This window comes from Sciurus carolinensis, chromosome 2 (assembly GCF_902686445.1).
Source record: "Sciurus carolinensis chromosome 2, mSciCar1.2, whole genome shotgun sequence".
Lineage (NCBI taxonomy): Eukaryota > Metazoa > Chordata > Mammalia > Rodentia > Sciuridae > Sciurus > Sciurus carolinensis.
The window spans coordinates 89,901,465-89,928,158 of record NC_062214.1 but is presented as its reverse complement, the minus strand read 5'-3'; the positions used below and the strand labels follow the sequence as shown (position 1 = coordinate 89,928,158).

General features: G+C 39.1%; 1 protein-coding gene across 3 annotated transcripts; it reads right to left on the bottom strand.

The window, feature by feature from the left end:
* Nucleotides 1–214: 214 nt before the first annotated feature.
* Spg21 (SPG21 abhydrolase domain containing, maspardin) lies at nucleotides 215–26,074 on the bottom strand. Of its 3 annotated transcripts, XM_047540078.1 has the most exons (9): nucleotides 25,838–26,074; nucleotides 21,748–21,834; nucleotides 19,478–19,639; nucleotides 15,158–15,238; nucleotides 13,985–14,130; nucleotides 6,562–6,670; nucleotides 5,226–5,333; nucleotides 2,565–2,705; nucleotides 215–912 (listed from the first exon to the last, which is right to left on the bottom strand). In XM_047540078.1, exons 2-9 carry the CDS (start codon nucleotides 21,808–21,810, stop codon nucleotides 796–798), a joined length of 927 nt encoding a protein of 308 aa, XP_047396034.1. In that variant the 5' UTR covers nucleotides 21,811–21,834; nucleotides 25,838–26,074; the 3' UTR covers nucleotides 215–795. The 3 variants fall into 3 exon arrangements, with proteins under 3 accessions (XP_047396034.1, XP_047396035.1, XP_047396036.1); XM_047540079.1 differs by lacking the exon at nucleotides 19,478–19,639; XM_047540080.1 differs by lacking the exons at nucleotides 6,562–6,670; nucleotides 13,985–14,130.
* Between the last annotated feature and the right edge of the window lie 620 nt (nucleotides 26,075–26,694).

The following is a 26,694-nucleotide window of genomic DNA, read 5'->3' as shown; positions in this document are numbered from 1 at the left end:
TCTAATACTATTCTCTTTACATGTATTGAGAAAGAGAAAAAGTAGGAAAAAGTACCTGGAGCACAGTAGCAATTCAATAAGTAAAAGCAACTGTTACCTTGCTATGCGCAAATACACTTCAGGGAAGTTAAGTAATTTACAAAACCACACAGAACTAGCAAAACCTGTGATCAATGTAGCCCCATTGGATGGCAACAATAATTACAAAAGCCACTCACTGAAACTGAATTTTTATTCCAAATGAATGCAATGTCTAAAGAAAATAGCTAACACTCAAAATAATATGCTTAACTGAAATTAAAAGTAGATGATTTGCAGGAGAGCTAACAGCAGAGTGCCACCCTTAGCACTCTGTTAATTGTTATGCCAAGAAAACATAAAAATAACTGGTGTCCTTCTGATACACAATCTGGATGTGTACCTTTACAGAAAATAATATAAAAATCAAGAAAACAGAAAACAAAAAACCCACAAAATCCCAAACCTCAGAAATTAGTATTCACTTAACACAATGGTGAAGACTTTTGATAGTAAAATTTTCACAATTTTTAAAATGGGAGTCTTCAAAAGTACTTTTTCAATTTCAAAAGCTAAAAAAAACTGAAGAGGGGACCGTTAGTTACATTGGTGTACAAGAGCTGCTGCCTGTCAAGATGACCATCAGTCCCACTTCCAAAACACAGTGAGAACCGGTGAGCCTGACGAACCTGAAGGAAGAGGCCGGCTGGCGGTGCTGACGCCACTGATTGTACAAGAACACACTGGGTTACCTCACAGTAACAGCTAAAGCCACTTCTACTGCTCCTCCTGGCTGATGCTGAGGTTGCCTTTCTGCACCTCAAGCTCCTCAGCGCTGACCATAGACGGGTCAATGGCGGCATATTTGGTTCCATGGAACTGCAGCAAATGTATCTGTAGAGATGGAGAATAATTTTGTTTAAAAAGTATTTTTTTTTTGGTAGTGCTGGGGATTGAACTCAGGACTTCACTAATGCTAGGCAAGGGTGGAACCACTGAGCTATACCCCTGGTTCTTTCTTTTGTTATCTGAGGCAGGGTCTTACTGTTGCCCAGCCTGGCCTCAAACTTGAGATCCTCCTGTCTCAGCCTCCTGAACAGCTGAGATTACAGGTGTATGCCATCATGCCCAACCAGAATCATTATTTATTTATTTTTGGTATCAGAGATTGACGCAGAGGTGCTTAATCACTGAGTCCCATTCCCAGCCCTTTTTTACTTTGAGAGAGGGTCTCACTAAGTTGCTTAGGGCCTTGCTAAGTTGCTGAGGCTGGCTTGGAACTTGTCATCCTCTTGCTTCAGCCTTCTGAGCTACTGTGATTACAGGTGTGCACCACCACATTCAGCCAGTATCCTCATATTCAATGGCTGCATTACTGAGTAGAATGCATATTACCTATTATAAGCAGCTTGGTTTGCAGCTTGGGAACTTAGTGAGACACTGCCTTAAAATACAAGATGTAGCTCAGTGGTACAGCAGCCCTGGGTACAATCCCCAGTATTACAGAAGGGGGTGGTGGGAAGCCCGTCTGAAAACACCACCATTAGCAGATATTTTCCCCCCAGTACTGAGGAATGAACCCAGGGGTGCTATACCAGGGAAGTACAACCTCAGTCTTTTTTTTTTTTTCAGACGGTGTTTCCGTATGTTGACCAGACTGGCCCCAGATTTGCCATGGGCCACCATGCCCAGAGAACACAGCAGATGTTTTATTCTTTTCAAATTAATGTCTAACACAAACTAACTAGGAAAAAAATCAGCAAACACAGAAAAATCAAAGAATTTTAAAATACGACAACATGGAACCTTGGGTCCTAAATTGCTTTCTTTTGTAACCAGTCTCTCCATGTTCCTAGAAGCATCTTCATAAACATCTTCAACAGCTGCATGCTGCTACATGAGCAGGTGTTTACTCTTCTGTTGCTGTGAGTTAGTTCCTCCCCATCTTAGGCTACTAGGATTAATATCTCTGGGCATCAGTTTTTCTGTTTAGGATCCTCTCCTTAGGATCTATTTCCACAAGTGAGTGGAAGGCTTGAAGACAGAACTGGCTTTGTAAGACTCCTGATAATTTTTTCCAAATTACCAAAGTAATCCCCTGTCGATGCTATTCCAAGATCCTAAAGGATAAAGATGAGGGTTTTAAAAATTCTTTAATGTATTAAAATTAGATTTAAAAAATAGCTTCATGAGACTCAAATTGACCTCATTTAGGTCTGGTAGACATCTTGCTTTGGCTGAACTGTGTCCAAGGGGTAACGTCATATCATACCAGTGGCCACCTTAGTGTGTAACCTTGGGCCTGTGGCTATAGAAAGAGATGGTGGCCAGAGAGTTGCCCATGGTTCTTTCATAATATACCTGTTTGAAGACTTCTATAAATTATAAGTGGAAATCACATTTAACAAGTTAATGCCTTGTTCTTCTCATTCCTACAGAAAATTCTGTTCTTCCCTTATTTACTCCATTATCAAAAAAAAAAAAGCTTTATGTTACAAATCATGGTTTAAGGTTCAAATTGCTCTGGATTCCAAGTTGGGACTTACCTGTACATAAAGATTCACCTCTGCACTTCTGCACAGGTAGGGGAAATTGCCTCCTGTTTTAAGGTGAGCTCTCCGGGCATTAGGATACAGTTTGTACATTTCTTCTTTAGCTTCAGTTGAAAGTGCACTCTGGTCAAATACCTTTAAAAAAACAAAAACAAAAACAAAAAAAAAGGCTGAGATGTTTTTTCCCAGCATAAAATATAAAAAAGTAGTGGGGAGGGACTGGGGTTGTGGCTCAGTGGTAGAGTGCTTGCCAAGTACGTGTGAGGCACTGGGTTCAATTCTCAGCACAACATATAAATAAGTAAATAAAGGTACATCAATGACTAAAAAAATATTAAAAAAAAAAAAAAAAAAAAAAAAGGGACTGGTGATGTAGCTCAGCCGTAGAATGCTTGCCTTGCATGTGTGAAGACCTAGGTGGAATTCTTCGTACCTCACACACAAAAAATTAAGTCATATAGACTCAGTGGAAAAAAAAAATTCCAAAAGGTATTTAAAGAATATAAGGTAAAAAGTCCAAATTCTTTCTTGGAGTAGTCACTTTTTGAAATCTGGAGCATATGATTCTACATGTCTTTTAATACCCAAACAAGTTTTTAAAAAAGTAATTTAAAAATAAGAAACAACTACATACACATACATACAATTTACACAAATAATTTTAAATACATTGCCAACTAAATAATGTAGTTTTCAGTGGTTACAAACCCAGGTAATAAGCATAGCTGCAAAAGGAGAGTAGGCTGAGCAAATACACTGTGAGTACCATTGAAAAGCTTGCTCTATGTCATGGTAAATGTCAGATTATATCAATTAGAGTTGAGAATAAGGAGTTATTTACTGCTTGTATTAGATAATTTCCTGACAAATCAATTCTTAGAAATACCATATTACTTGAATTTAGGACTAAATTTATTTGAGGCAAAATAAAGTAGTTACATAATTAAAAAAAAAATGGGGGCTGTAGCTCAGTGGGATAGCACATGCTTAGCATGCAGGATTCCCTAAGTTTGATCTCAGTACCTTCCTCAAAATTTTTAAGTCAAAACCACAGTGAGGGGTTGGGGATGTGGCTCATTGATAGCATGCTTGCCTATCGTGTGTGAGGCCCTGGGTTTAATTCTCAGCACTGTTTAAAGTACAAAAAAACCTAACACACACACACACAAAAAACCCTCAATGGTGAGATATCACCTCACATCTATTAGGATAGCTGTTATCAAAACAAAACACAACAAGTCTTGTCCAGGAAGTGCATTGCTGATGGGAATGTAAAATGTTATGGCCATTGTGGAAGACAATATGGCAGTTCCTCAAAAAGTTAAACAGAATTGTCACATGATCTAGCAATCCTCCTTGTAGGTATGTACCCATAGATTACAAGCAGGGACTCACCCAGTTACCATTTTTTTTTTTTTTTTTTTTTGGTACAAGGATTGAACCCAGGGGTGCTTTACCACTGAGCCACATCCCCTGCCCTTTTATACATTTTACTTAGTGACAGGGTCTTGCTAAGTTGCTTAGGGCCTTGCTAAATTGCTGGGTTAGCTCTGAACTCAGCCTCCTGAGCTGCTAAGATTACAGTCATGCACCACATGCCTGACTTCATTTACTTTTAATAATAATTTTCATAGAAGCAATATTCACAACAGCAAAAAGTTGAAGACAACAATTCGAACAACAACTCAAGTGACAGATGACTGGATAAACAAAATGTGGAATATACAAACAATGGAATCTTCTTCAGTCTTAAAGGAATGACATTCTGACATACATTATTGAATTGATGAATCTTAAAAACGCTCTAGGTTTGGGAGTGTAGCTCAGTGGTATAGCACTTGCCTAGCATGAAAAGGCCTTGGGTTAAATCCCTAGAACTGCAAAAAATTAAAACATTGTGCTAAGTCAAACAACCCAGACAGAGAAGGATACTGTATGAATCATTTATATGATGTACCTTTTATTCTTTTTGTTTGTTTGTTTGTTTTGTTTGTTTGTGGTGCTGGGGATCGAACCCAGGGCCTTGTGCTTGCAAGGCGAGCACTCCACCGACTGAGCTATCTCCCCAGCCCCTGTATGATGTACCTTTTAGAAAATGAAAATTCAAAGACAGAAAGTAAGATCATTGGTTGCCAGGGGCTGGCGGGAAAGGAGAAAGGGGGAGTTAATGTTTAATAGTTTGTTTTGGATGATGAAAAAGTTCTGGAAACAGAAGGTGGTGACTATATGTAATGTCACTGAACTGTATACTTAAAAATAGCTAATGTGGTAAATATTGTTATATATGTTTTACTACAATTAAAAAAAGTTTTTGTGCTAATTGACTTTATGTAATTCTTGATTCTCTGAGGGGCACTTTCTCTTTGCTGCCCGGATGTGAAACAGCTAAAATATGCCAAATATTTTTGCTTTCTGTTCACAAGAAAGCAAGAAAGCAAAAATAAACCAACATGGGCAAAGACTACCATGTTTGTTTAAATTTATTTTTATTTCAATAGTATTATTCTTGTCAGGAAAAATCCAGGTCAAGCAATAAACACTGAGAAAGCTGGGGGCAAACAAGTGTTTGAAGAAGCACATTTAAAATTTGAAAATTATATCTTGGCAAATAATTTCAAAAGGTAAAACATCTATTTTACTTAACAGGAAGCTTACATCCATAATGGTTACAGGGATGTCCCGAATTTTATGAGGTTCCACATAAGAATTCTGACAATTTAGGGTCAGTCTTGAAGCCAGTTCACTCTGACCCAAACTTTCCAGCTGCAGGAAAAAAACACATATAAAGTTTCTAAAATTTTGTTTCTTATATTTACAGTAAATTCACAAGTAACATTTGTATTTATAAAGGTGGTATCATGTACAGTGGGGCCAGAAAAGTTACCAATAAAGAGAAACAATGCATTTGAGAGACCTTGAAATGGGCTTCTCATGTGGTGACCTTTTTTCTGTTCTGGAACCCGATTAAGGTCCCATAAATGGAACCTGGTCTTTGAAAGTCCTTAACCAAACTCCCTGCTTCAAGGAGGTGCAGGGGGCACCAAGCCAATTCCCACGCCTCAAAGGTGTCAGATAAACACCTAAAGAATCTTTGAGCTAATAGAGACCTCAGAAATCACCTGCCTATTAAGTTACAAGGTAAGCCTATAGCAAGGTACAGTAGCATACACCTGGAATTCCAGCTACTTGAGAGGATGAGGCAGGAGAAACTCAAGTTCTAGGCCAGCCTCAGCAACTCAGTAAGACCCTGTCTCAAGATAAAAAAATAAAAGGGCTGGAGTCTAGCTCAGCATAGTGCCCCTGGGTTCCATCCTTAGTACTGCACACATACAGCAAGCTTACAGACATGGTTCATCAGATTTACCTTAAGAGATAAAGGAAAGGGTAAAGTAAAACTACAGATTCCCAGGATCCCATACCCAAGGATACCAGATTGACTGTCTGGTATGAGGTCCTAGAATCTTTTTATTTTTTTGAGACAGGGTGTGACTAAGTTGTCCAGGCTGGCCTTGAACTTGAGATCCTTCTACCTCAGACTCCGAAGTCACTGGGATTACAGAGGTATATGCCACTACACCTGCATTTAAAATTTTTTTTAAGTAAAATAAACTTTTAACTGGCATATAAAAATATTGCTCATTAATGAGGTAATGTGCTATTTCAATACATGTATGCATTTTGTGATGCTTAAATCAGGTTAATCATATCTATTTCTAGTTTTCTGAAATGTACAGTAAATTGTTATCTATAGTTACCCCAGAATCTATATTTTTAAAAGCTACCCATGTTATTTTGATGAACAGCTACTAGGAAGCACTAATGTAGCCAAATCCCTACACAACAGTGATATCTGTTGAGAGTGTTAAATATGGAAGGTTGCTTAACAAAGACCTTTACTATATACTCAATGAGACTGATATATCTTCAGAGAATAAGTAGCTGTGAAAATTCCCAGTACAAGGTGTTCCCACCCTAATATCATGATCCTTACCCTGTCCACCATGAAATCAATGGCATCAGCCATCATTGGGTCCACTGGGCCAGACGAAAAGTTTCCAAGAACTATTTTTTTGAGCATAAATGCTGGCATCAGCCAAAAGCTGTAAAACAAAGACCTGGTAATTAAAACTTTCGATACTACACCTAAATGGCAAATGTTCACTCAACATTTACTACTTGGAATCTAGAGATTTTAAAAAACCCTACTCCCGTCAAAGAACTCAGCAGGTAGTAGACTGCATATGCACTTTTCCAAGCTCTCAAAAGAATTATGGTCAAATTAAATTTTTGAGTATACAGAATATAAGCAATATTTCAAAAATACTTTCACTGAGTTAGGCATTCTGATGATTCCAGGATTCCCCCCCCCCCGCCCCAATTGGTCTTATTTCCAATGGTTAAACTATTTTCATTGGGAAACTGATAATTAAGAGAAATATTCCTTCTTTCTAGTTGAAAAAACAACTGATGCAGGGTATGGTGGCACACACCTGTACCAGTGGCTTGGAAGGCTGAGGCAGGAGGATTGCAAGTTCAAAACCAGCCTCAGCAACAGTGAGGAACTAAGCAACTCAGTGGATGAGTGTCCCTGAGTTCAATCCCCAGAACTTCCCCCCAAAAAAACAAAACCAATACCAAAAACTTTCTGATTACCAAAATGAAAATTACTGTACTTCCTAAAACTTCCTATTAGGCTCACTTGGATTAATTCAGAGCAATTCAATCTTGGTGGATTTCTATATGTGATCTTTTTCTTTTTCTGCAGTGCTGGGGATTGAACCCAGGGCCTTGTGCGTGCGAGGCAAGCACTCTACTAACTGAGCTACATCCCCAGGTCTATATGTGATCTTTGATTGACTTTATTACATGAATTTCAAATACTGAATCAGCATGGAGGGTAAATGCTGATTTCTCTAAAACTATGCTGAAAATTATTTATAAAAAGTGAAGATCACCTTCGGATGCTTATTTTCATTGGAAGTTGACCTTCTCTTCAAAGAACCACTTGGCTGACTTCCAGTTAGCTAAGTTTTCTGTCATCACCACCACTTTCTCTTAAAGGTGAAAATGAGTCAGGAGAGGTGGCATATGCCTGTAATCCCAGTCATAATCCCTCAACAATTGATGCCAGCCTCAGCAATTTAGTGAGATCCTGTCTCAAGGGCAGGGTGGGGGGTGAGGGAAGTCTGCGAATGTAGCTCAGTGGTAGAGTGCCCCTGGGTTCAATCCTCAGTACAGGGGGAGGAAAAAAAAAATTCTCTATAAAGTACTTTATTTGGAGAGAGTAAATAGTTGTTGGATTTTTACCCAAACTGAGAACTCATTCATTTGTGTATTCCATTTGTATGAATTCACTCTTTGTTTTCAGAATGGGAAGAATACAATCCCAAGGAAAGTCTGTTGGGGCAGATTTTGGGTAACTGATTTAACTAGAGTTAAAAAGGAAAAAAGATGATATGCTTTTGTAATACTGCTTGGTTCCAGTATCCTTTGGAGTCAAGAAAGACATGACTTAAAAATAGGTCATGAAGAAAGCACTGGGTAGGATTTAATTCACACACCAAGGTAAATTGCCCCTGGGATTCCTAGAATAGTTTTGGCAGGGGTTCCTGCTACTCTGCTGTTATTTTGGCAGGGATTTCTCAGATAACATAACATTTTTTTTTTCTGGTGAATTCATATGGCTTTATGTACCTAATTTAATAATTTTGTTGATCAGCATGCCCAATTTAAAATCTCTTGTGAATAGGAATTAGATAATTCTTAAAGTGCATTCATTTATAGACTAATACATAACTTTTAGTTGTCTATTTTTTCTTCTGCTGTCTTTTTGCTTATATTAAAATCATTCTCTTATTCAAGATCACTTAGAGGTTTGTTATTTCAGTCAGTCCTAGCTGAAATGCAACAACTAAAGAGTAAACTTTCGGAATGAATCCATCCCAGTTGGTGGATATAGCTTTTAAGGTGTTTAACAAAAGATAGTGACTGCAGGAAGAAGATGCAAACACAATGCTTCCTTGATGGCTGCAGCATTAGACTTTCAAAGAAAAGGTTCCTTAAAGAAAGATAAGGTGCCCTCAGCTTGGATCAATGCACTTATTGTAAGTGGAGGAAAACCGGGTGGGGGCGGGGAACTGTCCTAAGTTGAAGAACGTCTGAGTAGAAGAAAAAGTAAAGAGTAAGATTAGGGGCTTGTAGATGGTAGAAATGAAAGAAGATTCAGATATACAAGGAGGCCCAGGAGCTAGTTCCCTTGGATATAAGGCACCTGATACAAACTCACCCCATACGAAAGAGGAGCCCCATACAAAATTGACAGTGGGGAAAAAACTGATTTTTCTGGTGGATGCAAGCACTACTTCCTCAGTACCTAATACTAAGCTGGCACAAAAAAAAACTTTACATACTATTCCCACAATGGGCATCTTGGGAAAAATATAAGACCACACCTTTCTGCAATCTTTAGGACACCATCATAGGGATATCATTCTAAAGCACAGTTTCTTGTGTATGCCAGAGTGTTCCATTCCCTTTTGGTGACAAGATCTTCTACGTAAATTAAATGTTCAAGTAATCTTTTTACCAAGACATTGCAACATTAAGGCCCCACCTTAATGTTGATATCTGCAGTTGATATCTGCAGCTGGCCCTCCTGAAGTCCAAGGAACAACCAGAGGAATAAGTAACACCTGAAGTCATGCGAGAGGTAAGGCCCACTATGTGGGCACATAGGACTCCTGGCAAGGCAAAGGATATTGCCCCAATACAAACTGCCTTAAAGGAAGGGAAAGGAGCTTGACATGGGATAAAGCCCATTTTTGAAACATTTCTTAATATGGGACTTACCAAACCCTGCCAGTCTCCATATAACACCACCATTCTCTGGGTCAAGAAACCACATTTGACTGAATACCAATTTCTTCAGGATCTACAGATAATAAAATAGGATCTGCATCTATGAGTGCCTAATCTATACACTCTGCTGACTATATTGGGAGAATATTGATTTTTAGTTCTGGACCTCAAGAATGCCTTTTTCACAATTCTGGTAGAAAATGAATCCCTAGAACTACCTGCATTTGAGTGGCAGGACCCACATGCTCAGTTCATTCTACAAGGCTATTGGACTATACTGTCCCAAGGACTTAAGAATTCTCCCACCTTGTTCAGGAAAATTCTGGCTAAAGACCTGAGGTCTTTTAATTTAAATCAGGGACTCCTATTACAGCATGTGGCATGGTGAGCCCAACATATGACAAATGTCTTGCCAAGATAATAGACTGAATTATTTAGGACAATGTGAATACAGAGTGTCTCAGAAAAAGGCACAAATACGCAAGCAACAAGTCATTTATTTGGGTTTTGCTTTGTCCCAGGAGCAAAGGGATCCTTTGCCAGACCATAAACATGCTTGGAGACAACAAAGAGGATTTTGGGAAATGGTTGATTTCTGGATTGCCACTTATGGGCTTAGAGTAAATCCGCTCTATGAGGCCCTTAAGGGTCATAATCTTGAGCCTCTAGAATGGACCAAGGAATTTCAAAAACTTTTGTAAGGTGAAGGAAAAGTTAGTAACAGCTCCTGCCCTGGGTCTTCCCGACATACAAAAGCCTTTCAGCCTGTTTGTGCATGAAAAACAAGGATTAGGGCCTGGAGTTTTCATTCAGCCCTCAGACTGTCTCCTGTGGCATGTTTCCCATACAACTAGATCACATAGCTAAGGGATGACCCTCATGCTTGTCAGAGGTTGGAGTCACTTGTGTATTCTATGGGAGGCAGAAAACTTTGCCTTGTGACAACCTCCGTGTAAGTGTCCCACCATGTCCCCTCATTAGAACAAAAAGGCTACTGGCTCACCCCAGGAAAAATGGGAAAATACCAAGTCATTCTCTTGAACAATACCAGCATGAGACCACAGGTTACATCCGCACTGAGTCTGGCCACCTTACTCCCAAATGAGCACTGTCCCCAACATAACTGCCTGCAGATCATTGAACTAGTGTATCCCAGCCACCTGGATCTCTAATCAGCCTTTGCCTAGTCCCAAATTACAGCTGTTTATAGATGGGAATAGTTGTATCTACTAAGGTAAGTGCCAGGCTGCGTGTGCGGAGGTAACCTTATAAGAAACATTAAAGACAAAAGCACTGCCTCCCTCCAGCTCAGTTCTGAAGGCAGAAATCACTGCCCTTACAGGGTTCTCTCCCTAGCCAAGGAAAAGGGGATCCCTGGAATCTTGCAGTTGTTAGAGGTGGCTCACAAGTCTCTCCAGATGGTAGTAATACACTATTATGGCCACCAGAAGGGGAGAGCATAGTGAATAAGGGAAACCAGCTGATTAAGTGCCAAGGCTACTGTGGCTGGTGATAGCCCTGATGGGACCTCTGGTTTTCTAAGCTGACTTATCTTGATAAAGACTAAAAAAGTGCTGAAGAATGGGGCTGAACTAATGACCAAACAGTCCCTGGAAGGAAAGGCAATGTCAGAGGAATAATTCAGATCCTAGAAGTCCCAAACAATGATAAAACACATCTACCACCGTACTCATTTTGGGGGAAATGCCACCCTCCAAAGGATACAGAAATATGGGACCCAATTTATAAAAACTATTCAGTATGTCACTCAAAACTGCTTGGTATGAGCTAAATATAATCTGATAAATATAATCTGAAGGGAGACATAACCACCAGGTCTCTGCAAACGGGAGGTCAGTTTTGGGGAATGGCCCAGCCAGATTGGCAAATTGATTTCACTCAAATGCCCTAAGTCCTGGGAAATTTCAGATGTGTTAGTTTTGTACCTTTGACAGGTACCACCTACCTTTCCTGGGTGTAGAGAGACCTATCTGTCTTAACTTAAAAAAAAAATCTGAAATTGTCAAGACACTTGTAAATTGGGACTGGGAAATTAGACCAAGATTGGGCTTGCTTAATAAGCCAAAGCAATAATGGATTTTCCTTCTTTTTAGTTATCACCTAACAGGTATCTAAAATGTCATACATAATTTGAAAATTATACTGTTTTTGGAAGCCTCAGTTAATGGGAAATACCAAGAAGATAAGTCACATTTTAAAGAAAATAATGCAAAAAAAAGTCAAGAAACCAACTTAACTTGGGATAAGACATTACCAATAGCTCTGTTACAGATCAGGGTAGCTCCCTGAAGCAGGTTCAAATTGAGTCCTTTCAAAATGCGCTATGGTAGGCCGTTTCAGATTTCTCCCCCATAGGAGGACATGATGATTTATTAAAGGATCAGGACCAGCTGGTGACAGTTTGCAAAAACACTGGGGACTATATTAACTTCTGTCCATGAGCTTGCTTCCAATAGGTCTATATATCCCACTAATGTGTCCATCCATTCAGTCTGGTGACTGAGTTTTTCCTAAAAACCTAGAAGGAATAAGGAGCAGACCAACAGTGTGTGGCAAAAAAGACGGGACCATTTGAAGTACTTTCAAGAAATCATTCTTCTGTCAAATTAGCCAGAGAAAAACAGTGGATCTACCACATAAGGGCAAAATCTACACCCACTGACTTGGCCATCCAACAAGGTCATCAGATTTCTGAACTTTCACTCCAATTGAGAATCTCAAGTACTTAAGAAAAAAATGGGAGGTTTAGCAATAGAAATTGGTAATATTTACCTTTTCCTCCTTGTTGATCTTATGAGGAGGTAACCCTCTCAAATGTTTGATAAAACTGCTCATGTTTGACCAGGAATGATTGGTCTTGGGGAATAAAATTCAGCTGATTAAATTAAGATGTTCCCCTCAGTATGACCATGTCCTACTTGAACCCCTCAGTTTGCCCATTATCTCTGGATTTAATGGATATGCTTACTATACAAGGGGTATGAACAAATACTTAAGGAAAACCTCCTTTGGGATCCTACTGGGAAATCATATGGTAAGGATGTTATAAAGAGGTACAACTAGTTCCCCATGGGGAAGAGAAGATGGGACAGCCCAAACCTTGTCTTAGGCTGCACTGCAAAAAAGGGATTTTGATAGTACCTTGAAGAACAAGGGCATGTTGACTTAGGTTTAACCTGGCCCAGAGTTAAAACTCCAATGTAGAACACTATATGGGGAAGTGCTGATTTTGTTGGAAAGGAACAGAAAATTATATCCTGCAGTAATCAGATCCCTTGTGTGATGCATCAGAACTAATGTTATAACAAGGGTTTACTGGAAGAGGCCAAGACTTCAAGTCCAAGTTAAGCATTCCATTTCATATAACCCCTCCTTTGCCTGCTTTCAGCAGGAAGTGGCCAGAGTGATCATTGCCCTTTGTCTGACAAGACTGTGAAATGGAGTAATGACAGTGGGGAAAATTGTGCCTATACTTATGAATATCCTTTGCTAGAAAGAGCCTGTGCCTCCCTAAGCATGCAGCCCTGGTTAATAATTTAAATTAGCAGCACAAATCAACAGATGACCAGCTACCAGGTTTCCCCCTAAAGATAAAAGGAATTAAAACCTGTGTTAAGATGGTCTTTTGGGATGCTAGTCCACCATTCTTGGTCTTGCTGGTCTACTGAATAAATCTTTTTCTTTGCCTCAACAACTTGTCCTAAATTCACTGGGCCTTTTGAGTGTGGAGTAAATGAACTCTGGTTTGGTAACAGGCTTTTTTTTTTTTTTTTTTTTTTTTTAAGGATAGAACCTACCTTGCTGGCAATGAAAGAAGTGAACAGTAAACCAGCTTTAAGGTACCATCCAGTATCTATCAAACTAATTAAAATGATAAAATCAATGAAGGGATGCCTCTGAGGAAACAGTACCCTAATGGTAATCCCCCAGAGCATTTTCACCACTTCTGTCTTTTTGAAGACATGACATGTCATGATGTGAAGAGCATCTGCTGGTGGACTAAATGCTCCAGTCGTCCCAACTGGAGAACATGTCTCAGGGAAATAACCCAGAAGGGGAAGGAAAGCAATGACTGTTACAAAGATTTATAGCAGCAATAAAAAACTGGGAAAAGCCAAATGCCTAATGAAACTGTCAACCAATATACAGAACTATTCACACAAAAAAATGGGACAAGAACATAGTAGTAGTTGATGCACTGTGAATGTACATTAAGCAATAATTTAGAATAACCGAAACAGCTGAATTAAGAGTTCACTTAGGAGCCGGGGTTGTGGCTCAGTGGTAGAGTACCTGCTTAGCATGTGTGAGGCACTGGGTTCGATTCTCAGTACCACATATAAATAAATGAAGATCCATCAGCAACAAAAAATTAAAACAATCACCTGTAAGTGAATTTTTTTTTTTTTTGAAGTTTCAAAAGCCAAGGAACTGCAAAAGACAGAAGATAGGAACCTTCCTTTCCCACTGCACCAAAAAACCCCAAATTCCACTGAACAAAAACAACACTTTTGGCCCAAAGTTTATATTCTTACCTGTTTGCAGTCCAAGTTTGGTTAAAGATAGAGGTGTCACTGAAGGAATTGCAGAGGATGAGGGAATGAACTCTAGGAGATTTGTGAGTGTATTCAGCAAACTTTTGGGCCAAAAAGCCTCCCAAAGAAGCCCCAAATAGATGAACCTAATTATAAACAAACATAAGGCAGATCCTAAAACACTGATCAATCTTGACCACGAGTATCAAAAAGTTGCTTCAATTCACTAACCACAGAATATAATGTCAACACTACCCAACAGACTGAACTATGTACAGAGTTAGAAATTTAGAAAACACAACTGGGTGTGGTGGCACTATGGGATACAGATATATATATATGTATATATATGTGTGTGTGTATATATATATGTGTGTGTGTGTGTGTGTGTGTATTCCATATATAGGAATTATTAAAACACAGTGAAATTTATATTTTAAAAAGATAACTGCATGGCTGGGTGCAGTGGTTCAAACTCGTAATCCCAGCTATTTGGGAGGCTAAGGCAGGAGGATGGCAAGTTCAAGGTCAGACTTAGTAACTTAATGAGACTGTTTCAAAATAAGAAAAAGGGATGGGGGATTTAGCTCAGTGTTACATAACCCTTGGGTTCAACCTCCAGTACCTTTAAAAAAAAAAAAAATAATTGCAGGTTATGTGAATTATATCACAAAGCATTTTTTTTTTTTTTTTTTTTTTTTTTTTTTTTTTTTTTTTTTTTTTTTTGCGGTGCTGGTGATCGAACCGAGGGCCTTGTGCTTGCAAGGCAAGCATTCTACAAACTGAGCTATCTCCCCAGCCCCACAAAGCATTTTTAAAAGATAAAGGAGCTGAGTACAGTGGCACACACCTGTAGTTTCTGCTACTTAGGAGGCTGAGGATCACAAGTTCAAGGCAACTTAGTCATAGTCTCAAAAAATAAAAAGGGATGGAAGCCAGGTGTGGAAGCTTATACCTGTAATCCCAGCAACTCAGAAGACTGAGGAAGGAGGATTGCAAGTTTGAGGTCAGCCTGGGCAACTTAGCAAGACACTGTTGTAACATAAAAAGGGCTAGAGATGGAGCACCCCTGGGTTCAATCCCCAATACCACAAAAATAAAAACATCAGGCTTTGCAAGATAAAGGTGGCATTACAATCACATGTAAGTAATAATTAGTTTCAGGGTACTCACTTTATCCAGTTGTAAATGGTCTAAAAGTTTTCTGAATCCATCACAGAATTCAAGATGGTCCCAATAAACTGGATACTGCAACTGAAATGATTTTTTATTTTAAAAACTATAGAAGTAAAAAATGCAACTCATGTCTGAAAATTTTAGGACTCATCTGATAGCATTTCTTATTTGCTCAAGCTTTGCTTCATATTCAAAATATGTGAAAGTATTCATCTTCTAGGCTTCATAATACACATTTTACTCAATAGTGCAGAATTTTAAAAGAATAAAAAGAATAAATAAAACCTGGGAGGCTGAAGCAGGAGGTTTGCAAGTTTGAGGCCAGTCTTAGCAACTTAGTGAGATGCGGTTGGAAATGTAGCTCAGTAGTAAAGCACCTTTGGGTTCAATCCATAGTACCAAAAAGAAAAAAATAATAATAATAATAGATGAAAAAGACTAATGTTCAAGGGTGAATAGAGCAGGCAGACCTCATTCAAATAAAGAAACAGTTTCCCCTAAACCCAATTTCATTCTGAATTGAAGACATGATGCTCCAGTTGCTCAGGAAACAGGAAATAAAATCTGAGTTGAGTTTCTTCTCTTTTTGGTAGCATTTCTTTAAGGGGGTGTTCAATAAATTATTATTTTAATTGACTTTATCTAATATCCTGTAATTCCATTTGTGCCTTAAAAAAAAGAAAAGAAAAGAAAAGAAAAGAACATGGTGCTTGACTCTTGCTTATTAATGCTGTTGATGATGAAAAAAGAAGTACAAGTCATAAATTCATTCCAATGGGACTTAGGCTTGTCTTCTAAGGCTTCCCATTTTTAATACATATAAAATTCGTCTGATGGATTTGTTGTTTCAACACTTAGATTTTTTTTGTCATTGGAAAAAAATGACTGGAAAATATACTGCCATGTGAATTATGGGATCGTTTTGGATTTGATATATTACTTTTATTTAAAAAATTCTATTTATGAATAAAGATTCCACCATTCTGAAACAGGATGGAGACCAGATTCTCCCTAGCAGAACATCTGAAAATTTGAGTCAGATGATAACCTAAAAGAAAGGGGATAATATTTTTTTTTAAAGTATTTTTAGGCACAGATAGAGACAATAACCTTTTATTTTTTCATGTGGTGCTGAGGAGTGAACCCAGTGTCTCACACATGCCAGGCAAATGCTCTACCACTGAGCTACAGTCCCAGCCCAGATGATATTTTTATGAAGCCTTTAACTTTAAAACACCCACACCAGGCTAGGGGTATAGCTCAATTGTAAAGTGCATACTTAGCATGCCTAAGGCTTAGAGTTCAATTCCCAGAACACACACACCTGAGTACAAATAAAACCAAGGAAATCTGAATAAGACTGGCAGATTATATTAGCATCATACCCTACCTATGATATTGTGTTAGTTTTGTAAAATGTTACCACTGGGAAAAACTGGAAAAAGTCTAAGAGGAATATTTCTTTGCATTTGTTCTTTTTCTTTGGGTTGTGCTAGGGCTCAAGTCCAGGGCCTCACTCAAATTAGGCAAGAACACTACTACTGAGCTAAGTCCCAATCCTTGTTTTTTTTTTACTTACTTATTTATTTATTTATTTAATAAACTAATGTATTTTATAGCAAGCTTTACAGGAACAGCATAGAAAACATTAAAAACATATACTTGCATGTAAAAACACTCAGAAAAATATAGTGAATGTAACCTACTATATAATATGCTACAAGCACCATTTAGTTGCTATTAGTAAGCAATTTGTTTTAAAAAAATCCAACTAGGCACAGAAGTACATGCCTATAATTCCAGCTAATAGGGAGGCTGAGGCAGGAAGATTGCAAGTTCAAGGTCATCCTGGGAAACTCAGCAAGACACCATCTCAAAATATCTTTTTTAAAAGGGATGGAAATGTAGCTTAGTTGTAAAGTGCCCCTCAGTTCAATCCCCAGTACCATAAAAAAAAAAACAAATAATTAAATCCAAAAGCTGGCACTGTCCAGAGAAACTTAAAAGTTTATTTATAACTATTATAAAATTGAACTGCTGAAACCAGTTCACTGAAACATTTTAACAATATTTTAATGTTTTGTATCCCTACATTTATATTTAAAACTCACAAATTAAAGTAGAAAAACTAAACTGTCAATATCTGATTTTTTTTTAATTAATTTATTTATTTTTATTGTAAACAAATGGGATACATGTTTTTTCTCTGTCTGTACATGGCGTAAAGGCATACCATTTGTGTAATCATAAATTTACATAGGGTAATGTTATTTGATTCATTCTGCCATTTTTTCCCTTCCCCCCCTCCCTCAATATCTGATTTTTGTCCCCTATGTTTCCACTCTCAATCATATATTTAGGTACCATAAAATCTTGTGGAAAAAAAAAATCTAATGTTCAGAACTACCAATAACAGGAGTAATAAAAATTAGAAAGCTTCATCAATTTGCAAGTTGTCTTTGTGTTGGAGAAATGCTAAACTCTATATCATTTCAACATTAGTATGTGTGCTGCCAACATAAGCATTTTGTATTATTTATTACAAATATATGTGACTCTATAATCACCTTAATGAAAGTTTGAATTTTAAAAATCCATGAATTTTAATTGTTAGATACTAATGAATATCTTATAAATTTCAAAACTTAAAGGGGTCGTACATTCTGATCAAATCCTGATGACAGTTTTGAAGACACTGTTGGCCTTTTCTTGATTCAATATCTAGCTAATGAAATAAGGAACCATATCAACCATATCAAGAACCTTGAGGGCAAAGAAATATCATGCAGAAGCTAAAGTTATTGAGACCTGCCAGTCTGGGGCAACAAACACACTCAGTGTCTGCTCGCACTCTCCAGCAGGCCAGACACCTGAGGGTGGCTCATTTCCCTTCGCAGGCTAAAAAGGGCTGAGATGAAGGTGTACCAACTGCTCTCCTAGGATGCTGTACATGAAGACTGATGATGAATACCTAGAATTAGGCTATAGAGACTCAAACATGTCATCTTAGAAATAGTTTAAGAAATGAGAAATGAAGCCAGAGAAGAAAAGGCATGGGGGTGGGGTGGGGGGGGAGTGGCAGGTGATGCTGATAACTATTTTCTCAAGAGAAAGGCTGTCAGAAGGAAGAGGACTTGTCTGTATTTGGTGTGGCAGTACTGGTTGGTAACCCTAGTAGAACTTTCAGTTAACTTCCAAGAGAAGAGAGATGATCCACTTTCTCTTCTTTAGATAGTAAATAAAATGTATAATTACAGCCAGTAGCCCAACAGGGAGCACCATGTGCATGCTAATATTCCAGGATCAGAAAAAGAAGAGTATCTCTTCTTCCTCAGAAGTTAAAAGACCTACCATGCACAGTAGCCACACCTATAATCCCAGCTACTCAGGATGCTGACACAGGAGGACGTCAAGTTCAAGGCCAGCCTTGGTAATTTAGCAAGACCCTGATTCAAAAAACATAAAAGGCTGGGGATGGAGCTAGTGGCAAAGCATCCCTGGGTTCCACCCCTAGTACTAACACCCACCCCTGCCAAAAAAAAAAAAAAAAAGGAGACCAACCTCCTCACCAACCTGTGCTATTATATTACACAGGCATGGAAAAAAAAAAATCAGCCACAAGCAGTGCCTTCCTTATACACACCTTTCTTTTAGAGAAAGAAATTTGAGAATCTTCAGTGGGACACCTAGGTTGAGACTTGAGACCAAACTCCAGTATAAAATAGCAATGAGAATCAAAAAAACTTCTTAACAAATACTAAGGATATGAGTTAACTAAAGAACCTTACTTCGAATGTCAAAAACTGACTTTAAAGGCAAGGTTTTTAGTTGGCAGATTCCTGTAAGTTAGTAGATCCCTCCGCTGACTTACATTCCATGCTCAGCTCCCTGGAGGCAGTGGTGTGATACAACAGGAGGGGAAATGGAGCCATGAGACTGAGCTTGGTTTCTCCCTCCACCATTTGCTGGCTATGTGACTGGGGGTGATCACTAAAAATGACCTGTACCTCCATTTCCTCTTCTATACACAAGGACAAATGCTTCTCACCACTTGGAGCTATGAGATGTGTGTCAGCAGAGAATGCATGTAAAAGCTGGCGTAGAGAAGGCTGCCATTAGCAGATTTTCCCTTCCAGATCTCTGTATGTCTATGTATGTATACACTCCAGGTTTCTGCAACAGGCTTCATCTCACATTTTAAAACAGGAAAAGAATATCTTACCTCAATAAAAAGAAGTGCCCATCTCTATAGTTGATCAGAAACAGAAGCACAAAAGTCACAAATCTGAATTTTAACATCGAAGCAATAATACTTACAGCTATAACCCGATAGCCCCATCCAGTCAAAGCCAAAATCTGCCGGAAAAATACATCTGCAGTTCCACTGACAGGGGGGAGAAATATGAGAGGACACCTGATACTTCTGGGGCCCGCATCATAGAGTGACCATATTTTACTGTCATCATCATCTACGATAATCTGGAGGGAAAAATTACAAGGAAAAAATGGAAAACCTTATGAATTTGGGTTTTATGCTATTAGTGTACACTATCATTTCACGGACAATTTTAACAGTATTGCTTTGTTTGTTATAAGATAACCTGGGGATCACACCAGATTAGCATAAAAGGCTTTGGTTTCCTTTTCTTACTTCAATGCTAACAGATTCTACAGAACGGCTTTGTAAACTTCCAAAGAGCTGCCTTTTCTCTGTTTTTGATTTTCCTATCTATGATAATAGAAAGAAGACTACTTTGTTTACCACTAGACAGTAAACTCTGTACATGGCATCTTATTTCTCCCCCATACTTCGGTGGTATGTGTGTGTTCAAGGAGGGCAGTATGCAGAGTCATTCTCTGGCACTGGTCCAGAGGCCTGGCTGGAATCAATAGGGTCAGAGGATAAAACAGGGAGGGCAGGGTGAACAAAATAAAATAAAAACAATCCCTCAACATTTTTTTTTTTTTTTTTTTTTTTTGGTACCAGGGGTTGTCCCCAGGGACTCTTAACCACTGAGCCACATCCTCAGTCCTTTTTATTTTTTATTTTGAGACAGGGTCTTACTAAGTGACTGAGGCTGACTTTGAACTCACAATCCTCCCACCTCAGCCTCCTGCCCCTCAACTCTTAATGACCTTCGACAGCACACAACAAATCCCAATCTTGTTGTAACAAAATCATGTTAGTATAAGACGAATGCATCTTTAAAATTTCCTAGGGAATTATTTTAATAATCTAATTGGGAAGAATAACATAAAAATAGAATGTTCATACAAATATGTTCTGAAATGGTACATTCTGAAAACTGACAGACGATGTTATAAACATAAATGTGTTTATCACTTTAACCTTGAATGGCAATTTTGTCATAATTCCCTAAGAAAACACAATATCTGTTTGATAATTTAAAATCAAACCAAAAAATTTCAAGCAAATTCATCATGACTTATGGACCAAACTGACTGACAACTGTAAAGAATTACATGTAAGAAACTAATTCCTACAACTATTTCTAGGAATATTTAGGTTAAGTTTGGGTGTTTTAGGTCTGGTGATCAGCATGCTGAGGGAGAGAGTCCATCAGGAGGAACTCATTACTTGAAGGGATGGGACCAGGTAGTGACCCCAGAGGCCAACTCTCCTTTTAGTATGGGCAACAGTCTCCCAGAAAGTAAAATGGAAGGGGGCTCCCTTTGGTAAGCAGCCCAAGTTCTTCTTTGTCACCAGATTAATCTGAGTTCAGTCTATAATCTACCAGGTAATGTGACCTTTAACATGTTAATTATCTCTATGAATCTGTTTTCTCATCTGTGAAATGGCACCTAAGCACCCATCTTTTCAAACTGCTCAAAGTGTTAAATAAGACATCTGGGGAGTTCCTACAATGTATGAATCCTATCTACACCTGGAGAACTGTATCTCAGATTTCTATATGGAGAACAATTTTTTTTATTATTAATTCAAACTCGCATGATACTTCCACAATGTCTACCCTGGCTAAATGATCATGACAGAAACATAGAAGATCTTGAGATCACAATACTCTAATATTGCTGCAAGGGAATCAGCAAAGATTTTACACTGTGATGTGAACAGCCTTTGTCTAGTGTCATCCCTGAACATTCGGGATTAAGTTGAGACTCAGAGTCAAAAGTCAAACTTATAAGTGTTTAGGGTTTACAAATATCTCAAATAGGCTTACAGAGTAAGTATATCATTGTAAATTGAAGTCCATAATGTGACCCACTGTAAATCTTAAAGCTGAGGAAGATAAACAGAACCTGACTATACTTAATCTATAGTTGGTGCTATCAGCCTTCCACTACACCACACTAAGGAGTACACACATACCTGGTTACTTGAATACATAAAGCAAATATAAGTAATGAGTATTGTTATACTTGCTTTTACTCTTGAATGAGTCTTAAAAGTGACAGGGAAGGGGTGAACTTTATGCAGGGCATCCCAGAGTCTGATACTTGGCAATAACCTTTACTCTCAAACACTACTAAGGCACAGGATCTAAATCACATGCAAAAGCAATACAAGATTTTGTAAAGAAGAGGTATAATAAAGCCATACATACCTTTTTAAGGGGAACCGTACTTCTAAACCAGTTATAATCAGGAGAGACTTTAATCTCTCCCATGATTAGCTGAAATGGAGGTTAGCCCTGAAATAAAAGCATGTGATATTTCATGTCAAGAATTCATGTTTATATAAAAATTAAATGTAGAGTCTGATCTAGCTATGCCAACAATAGTTTTAAACGAGAATGGGTTATTTTATCTTGTCAGTATATACTTAAACTTTAAAAAACAATTGGCGAAATGCTATAATCACTGAACTAAGAGAGGTAATTATTCCAGTCCCCCTAGTTCCTCCAGAAGAGGAATCTGGTCTAGAAAATTTAAATGACTTACCCAAGATCACGTGGCTATTGCAGAACTAGGTTCATGTGAAAGACAGTCTTTTCTGACACTATACTGCCTGTCCCAGTTAAGTAATTCCAAAGTGCAGTACCACTGCCTATCTTTTGACTATATCTTAAGAATCCATTTTAATAAAGATGTTGTTGATTGATTATATGAACAGTCTACACTACAGAAAGGAGTTAAAGTAAGCCTGTTTTCGATAAATTTACAATATGCCATAAATCTAACGCTAATGGAACATAAATTCAGAAACTCACATGTAGTTTGTAATACAAAATACAGGCATATTTACTGTTCTCATTGATGTGATTTAAAAAGTTACATAAGTTACTCAGAAAGAGCTATGATATAAACTTGAAGGCACTATAGCAACATAACATTTGTCTTTAGAAAAAATGCATGGACTTCTATTGTTAGCTTAGTGATTTCTAGCTTTTATATCTGTAATCTTGGATAAGTAAGTCATCACCCTCTTTGGGTTTGTTTCCTCACCTTTGTGTTTCACCAGTGTGTCCCTAGAATCTAGAACAGTGCTTGACACATAGCAAGCATTATCTACTAAGAAAACAACTACATCCTAAGGGAACTAAAGTAGGCCCTCCTAGAGTCCCTTCTAACCCTGGCATCTTTGAGCTTTGGATTGGTTCAGTATCAGAGATTTAAAGGCTGCCCCTCTTTGCCTGGGCATCTGTTATGTCATAACAGGAACCTGAAATTATAGTTCCCTATTGCAGAGTCTTATTGCCAAGTGAGGAACTTTTACCCATTTGTTTGTAATGATTCTAATACTTATCTTGCACTATATCTTGTACTATAGATTTCCTAGCATGGCTAAGATGAATTGAGACTCCAGGACTTAATTCCTGGGTTGACTCTGAACAGTTAGTTTAGAGAATGTCCTGGGGACTGGCAAGAAGCAGGGGATTCTAAACTCCATAGAATTCTTCCTCATTCATTGTCTTGCACATCTGCCTCCACAGGGACACAGTAACAGTTCAAATGTTACTTTGGAGAGTTACTAAACTCAAACCCCAGACAACAAAAAATGTAGACATTCCAATATTAGACTTGATTTACAACTCTGACATTATAATAATAGTATCATGTCTCAAAGTTAAGATGGTACTTTTAAAAAAAAAGTTTGTTAAAACCTTAAGTTGCTTTAAAGTACCAAGAAAATCACTAGTAATCTTACACTGAAAAATCATTGTGCACAGATATAGTTATTATTCATATTAACATAGAGAAAATCACTGCATAATCAATTTTATCTTAAACATTAACATGTTAAAAAAAACAATGTCATTTTAACTAGTCTTTCTCTAAGCTGGTTATTACTTTTAAATGATGCAACTAGCACGTATAGTTAATTCTGGAATATTTTCCACCTGGACAGACTTTATTTTTTTTTTTTTGGGGTGCTGGGGATCGAACCCAGGGTCTGGTGCTTACAAGGCAAGCACTCTACCGACTGAGCTATCTCCCCAGCCCCTGGACAGACTTTAAATACTCCCATATCATCTAAACACTTCCTACTGGAGACATTTTCTAGTATTACACTTCTAGAAGCAATCACTCTGTTCTATAGGAGGAAATTTAAAAACATGTTAAACAGAATCTCAATACATTTAAAAGACATCATTCTAGTTAAAGCCAGAAAGTTTGCTTCTAGGGTCAATAAACATAGGATGAAAATAGTTTTAGGAAATAGTTGCAATACACAAACCAAATTACCATAAAACACAAAGGCACACAAATTCACCCAGTTGTCCATTTCTTTTTATAGCAAAACTAGAGAAATGTTTCTTACCAATAGTCCTCAGTATAATTCACAACCACCTCAGTATTATGACATGTTATAACTAATCTTGCTAGAGAGATTCACCCAGCTGTGACTAGATTTTTGCAGGGACAAGTGATTTTAACACTTGTGCAAGTTTGGCAGTAATGAAAGGTGAGACAGATAGCAAATGCTGCATCTGACCAGCTGATGTCTATGAGAAAAAAGGCTCACTGCTGCAAAGTGAAAGCAGCTGTGAGTAGTATGAAAAGGAAAGTTTGTTCTAGCTCTCTTTCATCCCCTAAAGGGGTAGATACTTTTCCAAGTCACAAGAGAAACAGTCTGTCTATGGCACAGAAGGTTAACTGAGATTGTGACCAAACTGGTCAGGATGAAATATAAAAGAATGTGGATGATGAACTCAACACTGATTTGATCTTTTGTGATTTGGTTCTTCACAAAAACAAAAGCACCTGTTCAGGCTAGTGGGAAAAGGGCCACAGAGATTGGTTTTAATCTTGATTAAGAACACAGTTTAGGAGTTGCTCCTGAATAATAAAACAGCTAGTTGTGATGAATATGTACCTGTCTTTCAAGGAGTCAACAGAATCTCCCAGTTTACAGACAAGGAAATCATCTTTACACATGTCACATAACCAGCTTAACTAGTCACAGATTTCTGACCCCTTATCTTAATCTACAGTTGATTTGCACATAGGCAATCTGTGATTATGAATAATATCAGCAAAAAAAATGTATTAGAACCCAAAAATCCAGGTGATACATTTAGCTTGCTTTTATTGGGATGGGGGGTGGGCAGGGATTGAACCCAGGGCCTCAAGAATGCTAAGCACTTACTTTTACCACTGAGCACTGAGCTACACCCCCAGTCCTGCAACTGGCTTTTTAATTCAGGTCTCCATTCCTCACCATACTAATATATAGCTACCTTTTTTTTTTTTAACACGATTTCTCTAGGGGAGATTCATACCTCTTTTCTTCAGGAATCTATTTCATTATTTCATGGAAGGAAAAACTGCCTACCCAATATCACTTCTGTGACACATCTTCTCGAGCTCTTAGTGTAAAAGCTTTTGGAAAACTGAACACAGCTACTAGGATACTGCTTAGTCTGTTGAATCTCTGTGCCAAGAGAAGCTGGACCACTACAGGTGGAGACAAAGAAGCATAAGCTTCTAATTTATAACTTCCCAAGAAGAGAAGAGGAAAAGTGAGACATTGGACTTGCCCCTTTCCTCATCCTCCATTCACAAACCACATAGATGGCCTGTCACTTTTGGACTGAGGTACGATCTCCAAAACGACTGGCCTCTACTCAAACGTTTCTTAAAAGTTTACTGAAATAGCCAGTTGCAATGGCTCACGCCTGTAATCCCAGCTACTCCCGAGACTGAGGCAGAAGAATCGCCAACTTTAAGGCCAGCCTGACAACTTGAAGAGACCCTGTTTCAAAGTAAAAAATAAAAAGGGCTGCTGGTGTAGCTCAGGGTGGTGTGCCTGTGGGCTCAATCCCTGGTATAATTTTTTTTTTAACTGAAATAAAATGTTCCTGGGTTATGTCCTCACAGTCCCAGGATGTGTATGCAGGAGGATCCTTGATAAAACCTGCCCTCCCCCAACCCCCACCAAGAGGTTCCAAACAGTCCTCACTAATCCCACCGGTGACAGCCACATAAAGGTAGAGTCACAGGCACACCGACCACCTCCCATAAACTCAGTCTTGGCCTCAGATATAGAAACAGACACACACACACACACACACACACACACACACACGTATGCAATCACGTGCATGGTCACATGGACCGGCCCACTCGGGGGCTACACACAAAGTCACACCCGGCCAAGGCAGCCGCGCATGCTCCATACACACCCACCTACAACCCTACACACATCACACACCTACACTCCTGCTTTCCAGGGCCTCGCCCACCCCTCACCTGCCGTGGCCGCTCCCACGTCCCTTTGCCTCCTGCTCCAGGCAGCTCTTCGCTCCTATTCCAGCGTAGATGGAGGCAGCTGGGCGCGAGTGGGACCTGCAGACAGAGCGCCGAGGACCCGCAGACACAGCTGGCAGGGGAGCGCTGGAGCCCGGCCTCCGAGGGGCGGGGCGCGCGGCCGAGCGAGGCCGGGCCGCGGCGCTCCCTCCTCCGGAACCGTGTGCTTCGCGGGCGCTAGCCTCCCGCTTCCGGGTTCGGAGGGGGCGGGGCCACGTCGCGAGGAAGGGGCGGGGCTCGGGCGGTCACTATGGCGACGGGGCATTCTGTAGACTAGGCTGGTAGACTCCTGGCGCCTTCAGTGATGCTGGCGGTTGTGGGGGCGGACGCAGAACAAAGTCCGGGTTGCTCTGGGTCAGCCCTAGGTCACCTGCCTGACGTGGGCACCCAGGAGGAAGTTATGGTAGTGGAAGAAAGGGGCTCTTGGCTTCAAGTTCGCGGGTCCTCTCCGTCGTGGAAAGCTTCGAGGGAACATCTTCGGGTTGTGGGCTTCGTTAAACGGCTTTGTATGCTCTTTGTGTCTTGGCACAACCAGAGACACCCTCCACAGTTCTTCATTCAAAGCCTCCACCTCCCTTTCCAGCCTTGTGCCGACGTCTTTTGGGATTTCTGGGAACATTCTCCCACCCAGCCTCCCATCCCTTCAGCACTAGGCTTGGCCTCAGACACACAGCCTCTTCCTTCAGGTATTGAGAATATTAATACATTTATAATTGTTATTATTAAGCAAGATGTTGCAGATGCCACAATTCCTTTTTTCAGTAAAATATTTCCTGGTTCGTATTGAAATAATGTATGAT

Bases quoted from the DNA above. Each gene is read 5' to 3' on its own strand.
- Spg21 (XM_047540078.1), bottom strand. From the start codon at position 21,810: ATGGGAGAGATTAAAGTCTCTCCTGATTATAACTGGTTTAGAAGTACG. The intron at 19,640-21,747 runs GTATGTATGGCT...TTTTCCCTCCAG, and splicing joins GTACGGTTCCCCTTAAAAAG to ATTATCGTAGATGATGATGA. The intron at 2,706-5,225 runs GTAAGCTTCCTG...GTTTTTTTAAAG, and splicing joins TCCCTGTAACCATTATGGAT to GTATTTGACCAGAGTGCACT.